The sequence below is a fragment of the Monodelphis domestica genome, chromosome 1 (genome assembly GCF_027887165.1).
Source record: "Monodelphis domestica isolate mMonDom1 chromosome 1, mMonDom1.pri, whole genome shotgun sequence".
Lineage (NCBI taxonomy): Eukaryota > Metazoa > Chordata > Mammalia > Didelphimorphia > Didelphidae > Monodelphis > Monodelphis domestica.
Window position 1 is genome coordinate 409,490,199 of NC_077227.1, and position 14,721 is coordinate 409,504,919.

General features: G+C 38.4%; 1 protein-coding gene across 1 annotated transcript; it reads right to left on the minus strand.

Annotated features, from left to right (window-relative positions):
- Positions 1-9,614: 9,614 nt before the first annotated feature.
- LOC100010849 (baculoviral IAP repeat-containing protein 2-like) lies at positions 9,615-11,419 on the minus strand. Its single transcript, XM_056793506.1, is given in 2 exon segments — positions 9,615-9,738; positions 9,740-11,419. Coding segments are annotated over 2 exon segments (1,803 nt in total). The 5' UTR covers position 11,419.
- Positions 11,420-14,721: the final 3,302 nt, after the last annotated feature.

Genomic DNA, 14,721 nt, shown 5'->3' on the forward strand with positions numbered 1-14,721 from the left:
TGATGTAGTCTATTTCGTTCGGTGCCGGGGAGAGGAAGCGTGTGGCATCTAGATTGCAGCCATGATTACCCGGAAGTCCTCATCTCCTTTTTTGATAGTGTGATTTTTAAATCTCCTCCATCTTGCTTGGTCTAGCATCCAAAATTGTGCACACCCACACTACACAGGCATGTGCTAGTCAATGACAAACCAGAAATAACTAACTGCCTATCTGGGCTGTCCTAAGCCAAGCTTGAGCCACCATTGGCATGTGTGAGGCACAGGAAGTGAGGTAGAGAACAGCCTCTGGAGTTCACTCACTTCCTGTGGACAGGGCTAGGGACCAGTTCGTTCTAGGAGCTTGAGCAGGGAGGAGGCCCGCAGGCAACTTTCCTTCAGATTTGTCACGTGAGTCAAAGGACTGATTCCCTTCTCTACCTTGGCCTTCCAAGGCCTAAATTCCCTCTGGCTCTGCCAGAAGGTTTTCCCTTCTCCCCTTCTTTCCTTCTCTCCCTCTCCTTCTTTCTTACTCCTATTGTGATTAAACTACCATAAAACTCCATTCTGACTTGAGTGTTTCATTTAGGATTTTCATAAGTAAAATCCTTGGTGACCTTAAATTTATATATATATACATATATGCATATATATATATATACACATATATATACACATATATGCATATATATACACATATATACACATATATGCATATATATATACACATATATGCATATATATACACATATATGCATATATATATACACATATATACACATATATGCATATATACACATATATATACACATATATGCATATATATACATATATGCATATATATACACATATATACACATATATGCGCATATATATATATATATATATATCAGTCTTTTAAAAGTGATTTCACTATCACAGTTTTGGCTGACCACGAAAGTTTACCGAGTCCCCTCAATAAATTTCCTGAATTTTCTTGCCTTTCACTCTACTTTCTCCTCACTCAGTCATTCTGTTTTAACAGCTAACTCGGCTTACAGACACAGCTGCTAGAACAGGTGAGTATAAAACATTTTTTCTCTTTTCTCTTTTTTCCTTAAGTTAAATTGGGATCATCAGTGTTTTTTTCCCCTTTTAATCTTAAGGGTCAGCTGGGTGGCTCAGTGGATTGAGAGCCAAGCCTACAGATGGAGGTCCTAGGTTCAAATCTGACCTCAGATATTTCCAGGCTGTGTGACTCTGATAGCTAGATAGATAGCTAAATCTAGTTAGCTGACCCTTGTTGATTAGCAGTGAGAAAACTCTAGAAAACAGAGCCTTTGCATAAATCTCTCGTGACAAAAACAGCTGGGTACAGCTAGTGAGCCAACTTAAAGACCATTTTCCTGTTTTCTGGCCTCTCTAGTTTTAAAAATTTAAGTGGTCTTTGTTTAAGGAGAATAGCACATGATCCTAGCAGTTTTAGCCTGAGGGCTAAAGAAAGATTGTTGGGGACCCTCCCATACACACTTTTGAAAAGAAGGGAGTCTTAGCTCTACCCTTTGTTTACAGTCTTTTCATGTGTAATTGCCCCCCAAAGAATCCTTTTCAAAAAGCCTCTGCCTTCAGGCATAGGGCTTTGTCTTGCCTTCTTTTACTTGTGACCCCTCCCAGACCTTTAAAAAGCCTAACCTAAAAAAAAAAAAAGAAAGGAGAATTTACAACAGAATAGACCCTTAACAGTAGGCAGTAAGGAGAGCCAGCTACTGACAAGAGGAAAAAGTTACCGGCGACTTAGTAATTTATTAAAAAAAAATGTGGATGCAGCCTGTACATGATTTATTAAGAATTGTCTTGTGAGCTCCATAACCGAATTTATGAATTTACTAATAGGTGTTTCTCTAAGATGGCTCTTCTCAGAGACTTTATGGCTATACATGATCACTGCACTCTTCTTCCTTCTGATTATAATTGTTGGAGTTGTAATAATATATCTTATTTCCTCTAAGAGAGCCCTGGACATACCTTACATAGGATCTCTATCACACAAGATCTCTTATTACATAAGATCTCTACACAAATAGGATTATGTCAGTCTCCCCCTCAAGACCACGTTTCCCAACCAAACCAAGCCCTTGTTCATTTTATTACTCAACAATTTGCGGAACAAAATACTCTGTTTGAGCTTATGGAGAAAAGATGAGGGGAGTTCATAGCTTCTATAAAAAGCATTAACGGAGACTTAAGGGCATCCCACAATAGGAATGATTTATCTCTCTATTCTCCATCATTATCAGATTCCCTGTCCCATCCTGCTCTATGAAATTTGGCTCCTGATTCTCAAATAGCAGGCCCCCCTAACCAACCTTCCCCCACCCCTGCCCCCCAGCCCACCCCCTGCTCCCTCAGCCCTCCCTCCTCCTCCCCCTGCTCCCTCGGCTGACCAACTGGCAGCCCTCCTGCCCCCTATTTCTGCCCCATGTCCTGCCCCCTCAGGCCTGCCCCCTATATGTCCCACCCCCTGCCTCCCATTCCCGCCCCCTCAGGCCCTCCCCATATTCCTGCCCCCGTCCTGTCCCCTCAGCCACAGTCCCTCCCACCCATGCCTTTTATGTTGCCCCCTCAGCCCTTCCCCCCACTCATGCCCCCATCCCCAACTCTCTTTCCCAAACAACCAACCATCCCAAACCTTTCCCTTCTCTTATCTGTCCCATTGAAAATGGAGCAAGAAGCCTAGAAACAGAGACATTAGATAATGTGGATAGAAGTTTATTTCCATTGAGGGAAGTACCCACCTTTAATAAAGATGGGAACTCAGTGTCTGTAACACACTATACACCTTTTTAAACCTGATGATTTAGAAAAATTCAAGCAAAATATTCCATCATTTGAGGCAGAACTAATATTAATTATAGAAAAATTAGAGAATATATTCAGAACCTTTGATCCCCTCTTGGTTGGAAGTGGAAATTTTGTTAGATACATTTCTGACAAAGAGAGAAAAAAATAATGTCATCTCTCTAGCTAATCAGAAAAGAGATAAAGGAGCACAGCATTGGCCAACTGTAGATCCACCCTGGAACCCCAATGTTGCACACAAAACTAGTCCTGGCCAGAGAAACATTATTGAAAGCCATGAGAGATTGCTCTGATAGACCTGAAACATGGGAAAAATTTCAACTGTCCCGACAGGAAATTGATGAGACCCCCTCCCACTTTATGGACAGACTTATTGATGTAGGAAATACATATGTGGACCTTGATTTGACCAGAGAAAGGGACATTAAACATATACACAGGCAATTTGTTAAGAATTGTTGTTCAGTGGTAAAGGACTACTTTAAAACTAGCTGTCCTAATTGGGACTCTATGGACCTCGAAGAACTGAGGAAAGTAGCAACCTATGTCTATAAGGGTCATGCAAAAAGACCTGAGATTCACAAGTCAGTGAATGACTTAATGAAAGAAATTGAAAGGATACAGGAACAATTGAAAAATAAGGGAGAGACCATGGCCCCTTTGCAGGAATCCACAGATAAATCATTAACATGCTCTTTAATATGCCTTTTCTGTGGGAAGAAAAGCCATGCAATGATAGTCTGTAGGAGCTGGCTACGGAAAAAAAGAAATAATAACAACTTTAGGAATAATAACTATAGGAACCGTAATGCCAATCAAAATAATGACAATGCTCCAAATGCGGAAAATGATAATACCCAAGAAAATGCCCAACAACAATACAGCGTGGAGGATCCCAAAAAACTGCCCAAGCATCTTTATGAACGTGTGAAGGGGGGTGAGGGCCTTGGAATCAAAGAATGAAACCTTTGACTTTCCAGACACTGATATTTTAATGCCAATAATCCCTATACACCCCCCCCCCCCAAATAGTAAGGAAACTCATGTCACTTTAAAGGTGGGAAATTCATACTGTCTTTTGGACACTGGAGCATCTAGGTCAGTTTTGGTAAGCAAACCAGATGGAAAATGGGATTCTATTGGCTCCCTGAATATAGTAGGTGTATCAGGAACACTGTTAAAGATCCCAAAACTTTCTCCTTGCATGGTATGCATGGGACCCCTAACTGTTGAGCATTATTTCCTTTTAATGCCTGAATCCCCCACAAACTTGCTGGGGAGAGATTTACTATGCAAATTACAAGCCACAATAATATGTGCCCCAGATGGCTCTATGTCCTTAGAAGTGCCTGAGGAATCCTTAAATTTACTCCTTGTACTTCTCTCAGAGAGCCAGGAGAGAAAAGAGCTTCCCACCTTTGAAATACCTATAGATATACCGGAGTCTCTTTGGGCCACATCTTCTACTGATATAGACTTACTTAAATCAGCTGTTCCTGTACAAATAAAAAACTAAATCCAGCCCACCTCCTTCCATTCCTCAGTATCCTCTCTCCAAGGAGGCAACAGAGGTCATTACCCCAATAATAAACTCATTAATTGACAAGGGAATAATATTCCATTGTAAATCTGAATACAATACGCCCATCCTGTCCTTTAAAAAACCAAAAAGGGGGCCCGATGGCAAGCATCTCTATAGATTCATACAGGATTTGAGAACTGTGAACAATCACATTATAAAGAGACACTTTATAAAGAGACCGTAGTTTCCAACATCAATACTGTTATTTCCTCTATTCCTAGCACACGTACATACTTTACAGTAGTGGACTTGTGCTCAGCCTTCTTTTCCATATCCATACATGAGAACTCCAGGCATATTTTTGCTTTCACCTGGAATGGCTTCCAATATTCCTGGAGTCATCTGCCACAAGGTTATGTAGAGAGCTCGAGCTTGTTTGCACAAATTTTGAGCCAAGATACAGATAATATAAAATTTAAAAACAGCAAATTAATAAAATATGTAGATGATCTATTCTTGGCTTCCACAGATGCAGAAGCATGTCAGGAAGATAGTAAACACCTTCTTTGGGAAATGCACAAAAGAGGGCATAAGATCTCGAAGGATAAAGTTCAGTGATGTCTCCCCAAAATAGAATATTTGGGGTTCATTCTGACAGCTGGTGCCCATTCTATTTCTCCTAAGCGAATTGAAAATATTAAAAAATTGAGTGCTCCTACCACTAAGAAATAGTTAAGAGCAATTCTGGGAGCAACAGGGTTTTGCAGACAACGAATTCCTTGCTATGGGGAAATTAACAACCCCCTTATAGCACTAACAAGAGATTCAGTCCTTGAACCACTTAAACTAGAGCCTTAGAACACCTGTCAGCTCTGTCAGACCTAAAACAGGCTACCCTGTTTGCCCCTGCTCTAGGCATCCCAGATTACAACAAGCCATTTACTTTGTATGTACATGAGCAAAGAGGAGTGGCTTCAGGTGTTTTAAATCAGACTTCTCAGCATCCCGTTGCTTATTATTCAGCCCAGTTGGACCCAATAGCCGCAGGAGCACCATCATATCTTAGAGGTGAGGCTGCTACAGCTTTACTAGTGAAAACACCGTTGATATAGTATAAGGATGCCCATTAACAATTATGTGCCCACATGAGGTAGAAGCTTTGTTGCTAAGACAGAGAACACAGGCATTTTCTGATCAGCAAATTACAAGGTATGAAATAACCTTGCTAAACAATGAAAATATTACTCTAAAATGCTGTACAACCCTTAACCCTGCCACCTTGTTTCCAGAATTACCAACTTCAGGAGAACCATTACACAGTTGTGAAACACTAGCATCCATGGCAGAAAAGCCTCGAGATGATCTTTTGGACACTCCCTTAAAAAACTCAGATCTGGTCATATTTACTGATGGTTCTTCTTTTATGAGGGATGGCATACGCTACAGTGGAGCTTCTGTAGTCACAGAATTTGCCACCGAGTTGTCAGCTTCACTGCCCTCTAACATTAGCACTCAAAGGGCAAAACTCATAGCTCTGAAAAATTCCTGTATAATTGCCAAGGGTAAAAAGGCAACAATTTATACAGATTCTAGAGATGCTTTTGGTATTTGTCATTCATTTGGGATGCTATGGCTCCAGAGAGGATTTTTAACCTCAGCTGGAAAATCCATAGCTAATGCAGAAATTATTAATGAAATTCTTTCTGCTCTCCAGCTGCCTGAAGCCCTAGCTGTAGTTCATTGCTCTGCCCATACAGGTGGCACTGACCCTGTCTCTAAGGGAAATGCCCAAGCAGATGTTGCTGCAAAGGTAGAAGCCATAGAAGGGCCTGAATTACTTTTAATATTAACAACCACTGATGACTTAAATTTTCACTTTCCTATTGTGACATTTAAAAGAGTGGTTGGCATAAACTGTGACTGCGAAAATATGGTTTCAAGACAGTGTCTTGCGTTAAATCATAAATAAAGTGGTTGCCATGGGAAAATTCCCAAATATGAAATATACCCAAGTCAGCTGGGTTTTATAGAGATTTTAATTTATACAAATTAAGGAATTAATGAAAGGGAGAGAGAAGAGAGTAAGAGGAAATAATGAGAAAAGGGCTAGGTCAGCCTAGGCCTAAGCCTTATGAGAGAGATCAGTCAGTCTTTTAATCCACTCACCACAAGATTTGTCCCAAGAAAGATTCTAGTGTTCAGAGAGACCAACCAGTTCAGCTCCTGAGCTCCACTTCAGCTTCCAAGGCTGAATTTTTTTTCTCAGAGGCCTTCAACTCATCTTTTGCTAGCTCACATCTTCAGAGAGAGAGTTCTCTCAGAGAGAGTTTCCTTCTCTCAGCTTCTGACCTCCTTTTAAAGAGAATTTTCTCCTATGTCACCTCCCCTAAGTTCTCACATCTACCAATCACAGTAGGCGTTTTCATAGGACTGACCATTCTTAATTTACACCTTCTTTAGTTCTCAACTTCTCTGGGTAGACTAAAACTTCTGAGTAAGTTCACACCTCTTTGCCCCTTGCAAGTTTGAAAGTTGCCTGACTTTTATAGGTACTTAGCACCCTTTTGTATTAGATCTAAAATAGACTTAGCTTAAGGCTTTTGCCTCACTATAAGTATGAGTTAAGTACTTTTTCATTGTTCAGTAAGTAGTTTTACAACTTTATCTTCCCCTAAAGTATGCTTAAGTATGGGTGGAGTAAGGTTAGAATTCTCACATTCCTGATCAAGTACTTTCATTGTTTAAAATGGGGAATGGTCTTAACCAAGTGTTCTAAGGTAGAGTCTGAGAATTTTTTAACATTCAGAAGTCTGAGAAATTTTAAGATTCACACTATAATGAAAAGGAAGTGGAAAAATGGAAACAAAAATTCAAAACAAAACAGATCAATGGAGTATGGGTGTCATCTGAAGGAAAACCCCTGCTCCCTAGAAGTTTCTATCACCAAATTTGCCAATCTGTTCATAATAATGGCCTCTTTGGTACCCAGGGCATCGTGGACTCTGTTAAGAGAGTATGGATAGCCCCTGGTATAACTACCATAGCCTCTAAAGTGTGTTCAGCCTGCTCTACCTGCCAGGCATATAACCAACATGCCTTTTGTGGAAAAGCCTTTGGTGGGCATCCTCTTGCTTACACACCTTTTGAGCACCTGAATATAGATTTTATAATAATGCCAAAGGATGGAAAATATAAATTTTGTCTGGTCATAGTTGACCAACTGACCAGATGGCCAGAAGCATTTCCTAAAGTCCAAGCCACAGCGGCTTTTGTTGCTAAGGTGCTTTTAAAAGAAATTATTCTTCACTTTGTCCTGCCAGCACATATTGATTCTGCTAGGGGAAGTCATTTTACTGATTCTGTTCTAAATCAGATATATTCTTGCTTGGGGATAACTCCAAAATTCCATGTTCCATATCATCCCCAGAGTTCAGGCCAAGTTGAAGGGATGAATAAAGAACTTAAGACTATGATTGGCAAATTATGCACTGAGACCCATTTAAAATGACCTGAAATTCTCCCTTTGGCCCCATTTTATCTCAGAAGCAGGCCGAGAGGAGACCTATACATCTCACCATTTGAGATGCTTTTTGGACATCCATCTATACAGGTTAAGCTTTTCTTCCTAGCATATACATTGCTATTAGGGGGAGATACTACTATTGCTTCCTATATACAGGAATTACAGCACAAACTGCATGAACTAAATGAATCCAGAGCTGCAGTACAAGCCGGACTACTAGACTTCTCACTTCACAACCTGAACCCAGGGGACAACGTGTATATAAGGAACTCCCAGTGTACAGGAGCAACTCAGCCTTCCTGGGAAGGACCATTCCAAATGTTGTTAACTACTCCAACATCAATAAAGGTTGGGGAAAAAGGACTCTTGGATTCATTGCTCACATGTAAAGAGAGCATCTTATATTGAGACTGATTGACTGTATCCTATACATGCATTGGAGATAATTACCCATTGAGAAGTGGAACTGTTTTTTTTTAAGGTTTTAAGGATAATTATATATTTTATTGTAATTTCTTTACATTATTAAAAAAAAATAGCTACCAGAGAACCAGGTACATAAAAAGGCTTCCACATTGACAACTCTGAGAGGACACTATCAAAGCACAAGACTCACAGATTCATAGCATTTATCTTTCATCTAATTAACAAATATCTGAGTAACTACAATGTGTAAGGCACTGTAGGAAACACAAAAATGACAAGATAGTTGTATATCTTCACACTAGCTGGCATCATATGCAAACATTTATTAAAACTATTAACAACAAGGTACAGAGAATAGAGAAAAACAATTACAGTAGACATCCATTATAAAAAGAGACATTATTACTTAAGTTTTACAAAACAAATATAATTTAGCTTATAAAGAACATGATAGCATCCCACCACATTGGCATTATTCAGTTTTTTATAATGAATACAAGTGTATCTGATGTACAACAGCTAAGCTCCTGAAACAGAATCACCTTTTAAATACACTATAGATCACTCAAGAAATTCTTTTGTAAGTCACATTATTATAATGCAAAAAAGCTACTTTCAAATCTTATCTGTCCTAAACCCAGATATTCTACTTAAGAGTTTTGAGAAAATGAGATGTCATTTGGGATCTCTTTAAAGAAACATCACACTATATATATATATATATATATATATGCACACACACACACACACACACACACACACACACACATATATATATATATGCCCATATGAATATAAAAATTCAACTGGGTCAAAACATCAAGTCTCTCTCTTTTAAATATTATACTGTTAATCTGTTCCTCATATTAGGGAAACTTTTTTACCTCAACTAACTGTAAAAAGCACCCCAAAAAGTGGCACCATAGTTATGACAAATTTGGGGGCTCCTGTTTCCCACACCTGTTCAAGACTACACTTACATAGGATTCAAAGCTTTTAGTAAGATAACCAAATTCAAAAACCCCAAATGCGCAATAGCAGTATATCTACATTCTATCCTTACGTTTTCAGGCACATAGTATCACATCCAGCTCTTCCAACACATAAACATGCATACATATACATAAACTTTCAAGGAATTATGACAATAGTATATGCATGACACCATGTACTATAAGAAACCAAGTAACTAATACCAATGCAGAATTTTACATTGATTTGCTACTAAAAAGCCTTAAAACAACTTTTCTTTCTACCAAATGACTTCAGTGGCTTAAGACTGAGAATTTTGAAGTCTTTTCAATACAAATTTGTGTATAGATTTTTTTTTCATGAAAGAAATGCACATACTGTACCTTTGATTATACCCCTGCAAATAGGGCATTTTCTTAGAGAAGGAGCACATTCTTTGCATACTACTAGATGACCACAAGGAATAAATATAATAGAAACCTTTGTCCATACAAACTTTACATGTTCTTTCTTCTTGTAATCTCTTAAGTTGTTCTTCCATAGGAAGACCTGAAACATCTTCTGCTGGAATATACTTCATGTTCTTTTCCACAAATAAATTATTATATAACACAGAACCAATTTCTCTGAGACAGTTTTTAAATACACTGGCTGCAGCATTTCCTTTGACTAAAATGGTATCAATCAGTTCTCTTGCTTGTAGAGACGTCTGTGTTTTTTGTTTAATAACATCATGTTCCTGCTCATTAATCACACTGGATGTTAAGAGACTATCCAGGATAGGAAGTACACAGGTCAAATGCTGAAACAGAGCCATTCTATTCTTCTGAATTAATGTCAGGTCATCTAATGCCATTTCTTCAGTTTGTCTCTCTTTCTCTTCTTTCCTTTTTTCATCTTCTGCATTGAGGAGATCCGATACAACCTCATTGACTGTTTTGTAATTTTCTCCAGTAGTTAAGATTTTACTCTGAACAATCTGTTTTACTAGACTTCTACTGAAGCCCATTTCCAAAGCAGCTTTAATCACTGGAGTGTTCACCATGACTGTATCTTCTGAATTATTTTCTCCAGGTCCAAAATGAATAATTGGTAGATCAGCATTTTCATCTCCTGGCATATCTGAAGTTGATAATAGCTGTTCAAGGAGATGAGGGTACCTAGGTTGAACTTGGTCAACAAACTCTTGACCTTTCATTCGTATCAAATACTCACACCTTGGGAACCATTTGGCATGTTCCACTCAAGGATCATGTCCAGATTCCCAACACCTCAGTCCACCATCATAGCAAAAGCACTTCACATCATCATTTCGACCCACATAATAAAAGCCAGCACTTGCAAGCTGCTCTGGATGAACTGGAATTTGAGGTGGCCAGGTCACAAAGGTTTTCACATAGGCTGCATGGGTTTGCATGCTCAGATTAGGAACATTGAACCTTGATTTTTCTTGGATTTGACTCTCTAAGAAAGGACAGTGAGGAAAATGTCTTTGGTGCTCTGACATGGCATCATCTTTTGGTTCCCCGTTACTTAGTTTTCCGCCACAGGCAAAGCAAGCTACCATGTCTCCAGGCCCTATATAATAAAAGCCAGCTCTTGCCAGATCTAATGGTGACAGAAATGTCAACGGCCATGCCTGGTAAGTAGGAATTCTGGCCTCTTCAGTACTCATAGAATAACTGTAGGGGCTGGTGTTCAAAGGGGACAAGTCCTTAACTCCTCTGGAAATCACTGGCTGCAGTGGAAAACTGGAATAAGAACCACTGAAATATCCACTCTGTTCTGAACTGAGAGATAATGAACATGTGGCATTATTCACTGAAGAAGAAAATGTAGATTGAGAAGATCCCAGATTAACTGAAACCAGATTCTGAATAAAGGCACAGCTAGGATATAGCTGTTTATGTTTGTCAATCGCATTCTCTCCTTGTTTCCAGTTATCCAGCATTAAGCCACAACAGAAACATTTAACTCTGTCATTCATACCAGTGTAATAAAATCCAACCTGAGCAAGACTCCTTTCTGAGGTTGGAACATTGACTGGGAAAACAGAGTATGTAGACATTCTGTAGAGTTCACATGACAAATCATATTTCATTTCATGTATATCACTACTCATCAAATGTGATAACAGCACACCGTCCTCTACCACACTCATAATTGAGTATTTGGTTTTTTTTAACACATTGAGTTCCTGAAATTATTTTTTTCACTTTTCTTTTTCCTTTATTCTTTCTTTTATTAAAATGTTTTATTTTTCCCTTTTCTCATTTCTATGTACATAGAAGGTACATAAAATCAATATTAATTTTTATTCTACAATAATATTAGTTTAAATATATATACTTGCTATATTATTAATACATACCCAAGCAGCTTTAGACTGTGGGAACCTGCCATTTATTGATAATTGTTATGTGACTGTGATTCATGTTTGTGTCTGATTCTAGGAAATGGGATCAAAAAGGAGCACAGAGATAACCTGAATAGTGCGAAAAGAGCTCACAGGTCAACAAATCAAAAACCAATCCAGGTAGGATTGATGCACTTCTAAGCCAATACTAAGGACTTGAACCGTGTATGGGACTCGAGGTTGTGATACTTGACAGACATTAAGATGTAGGCCTTCCTTGTATCCATACTCTTCGTGAAAATACTTACAGACAAGTTCCAAAGGTTGGCTATCATCCTGGCTCCCTCTATCCCTGAGAATGAAGGTAAAAATCAGATCAGGAAATGACACTTCCCTATTAAAATAAAAATCTGGTCCTTTTCTCTCTTATAGTATGGCAACTTCCTGTAGCCTTGGCTGCAAATGGGTAAGTGAAATATTACTGCATTCTGTCCTACAGACTTATGGGATTAGAAATTACTTAACTGGACCCTAATACAGGGGCCTGTGAGAAATTTATTCTTGCTTTCTCAAAATTTTGTATACATAGATTTTGGATATTTTGATACTGATTTTGAATTCTTCTTTTAAAAAAGATACATACACACACACACACACACACACACATATATATATATATATATATACATATATAAATAAAGGGTTAACATTTTTTCCTTAATTTTTCCCTTTTTCTTTTGTTTTTTGTTTTTTGATTTTGTTTTCATTTTTTTCTTTTGAATTAACTCACACACCCCCATAACTAAACCTTGCATCCTCAGCTGGACTGGGTGTTTTTTCAACACTTTCTTCAGGGGGGATTGTATTTTCATAAAATTCAAGATTTAAATTTTGTTCAAGATAGATCTTTAGAGAAGAAGCTTGCTAACTAACTGAATCTAGAGAATGAACTGTTTGCAGAAAGATATCTAAACCCTTACACTATATCTAAACCCTTACACTACAAGAAGATCCAGAATGAACCTTGGGGTGTGGTTGATTGAACATTTATTTTGAATGTACTCTCTCTTTTTTTTTTTTAAATATATTTTATTTGATCATTTCCAAGCATTATTCGTTAAAGATCATTTTCTTTTCCTCCCCCCCCACCCCCCATAGCCGACGCCTAAGTCCACTGGGCATTAGATGTTTTCTTGATTTGAACCCATTGCTTTGTTGATAGTATTTGCATTAGAGTGTTCATTTAGAGTCTCTCCTCTGTCATGTCCCCTCAACCTCTGTATTCAGGCAGTTGCTTTTCCTCGGTGTTTCCACTCCCATAGTTTATCCTTTGCTTATGAATGGTGTTTTTTTTCTCCTGGATCCCTGCAAGTTGTTCAGGGACATTACACCGCCACTAATGGAGAAGTCCATTACGTTCGATTATACCACAGTGTATTAGTCTCTGTGTACAATGTTCTCCTGGTTCTGCTCCTCTCGCTCTGCATCACTTCCTGGAGGTTGTTCCAGTCTCCATGGAACTTCTCCACTTTATTATTCCTTTGAGCACAATAGTATTCCATCACCAACATATACCACAGTTTGTTCAGCCATTCCCCAATTGATGGGCATCCCCTCGTTTTCCAGTTTTGGGCCACCACAAAGAGCGCAGCTATGAATATTTTTGTACAAGTCTTTTTGTCCATTATCTCTTTGGGGTACAGACCCAGCAGTGCTATGGCTGGATCAAAGGGTAGATATTCTTTTGTCGCCCTTTGGGCATAGTTCCAAATTGCCCTCCAGAATGGTTGGATCAGTTCACAACTCCACCAGCAATGAATTAATGTCCCTACTTTGCCACATCCCCTCCAGCATTCATGACTTTCCTTTGCTGTTATGTTAGCCAATCTGCTAGGTGTGAGGTGATACCTCAGAGTTGTTTTTATTTTCATCTCTCTGATTATAAGAGATTTAGAACACTTCTTCATGTGCTTATTAATAGTTTTGATTTCTTTATCTGAGAACTGCCTATCCATGTCCCTTGCCCATTTATCAATTGGAGAATGGCTTGATTTTTTGTACAATTGATTTAGCTCTTTATAAATATGAGTAATTAAACCTTTGTCAGAGGTTTCTATGGAGATTTTTTCCCAATTTGTTGTTTCCCTTCTGATTTTAGTTACATTGGTTTTGTTTGTACAAAAGCTTTTTAGTTTGATGTAGTCAAAATTATTTATTTTACATTTTGTGATTCTTTCTATATCTTGCTTGGTTTTAAAGCCTTTCCCCTCCCAAAGGTCTGACATGTATACTATTCTGTGTTTACCCAATCTACTTATGGTTTCCTTCTTTATGTTTAAGTCACTCACCCATTTTGAATTTATCTTGGTGTAGGGTGTGAGGTGTTGATCTATTCCTAGTCTCTCCCACACTGTCTTCCAATTTTCCCAGCAGTTTTTATCGAATAGTGGATTTTTGTCCCAAAGGCTGGGATCTTTGGGTTTATCGTATACTGTCTTGCTGAGGTCGCTTTCCCCCAGTCTATTCCACTGATCTTCCTTTCTGTTTCTTAGCCAGTACCAAATTGTTTTGATGACTGCTGCTTTGTAATATAGTTTTAGGTCAGGGACTGCAAGGCCCCCATCGTATGTGTTTTTTTTCATTATTTCCCTGGATATCCTTGATCTTTTGTTCTTCCAAATGAACTTTGTTATGGTTTTTTCTAAATCAGTGAAGAAGTATTTTGGTAGTTCAATGGGTATGGCACTAAATAGATAAATAAGTTTGGGTAGGATGGTCATTTTTATTATATTGGCTCGTCCTATCCATGAGCAGTTAATGTTTTTCCATTTGTTCAGGTCTAGTTTTAGTTGTGTGGCGAGTGTTTTGTAGTTGTGTTCATATAGTTCCTGTGTTTGTCTTGGGAGATAGATTCCTAGGTATTTTATTTTGTCTAAGGTGATTTTGAATGGGATTTCTCTTTCTAGTTCTTGCTGCTGAGCTGTGTTGGAGATATATAGAAAAGCTGATGATTTATGTGGGTTTATTTTGTATCCTGCAACTTTGCTAAAGTTGTTGATTATTTCAATTAGCTTTTTGGTTGAATCTCTAGGATTCTTTAAGTAGACC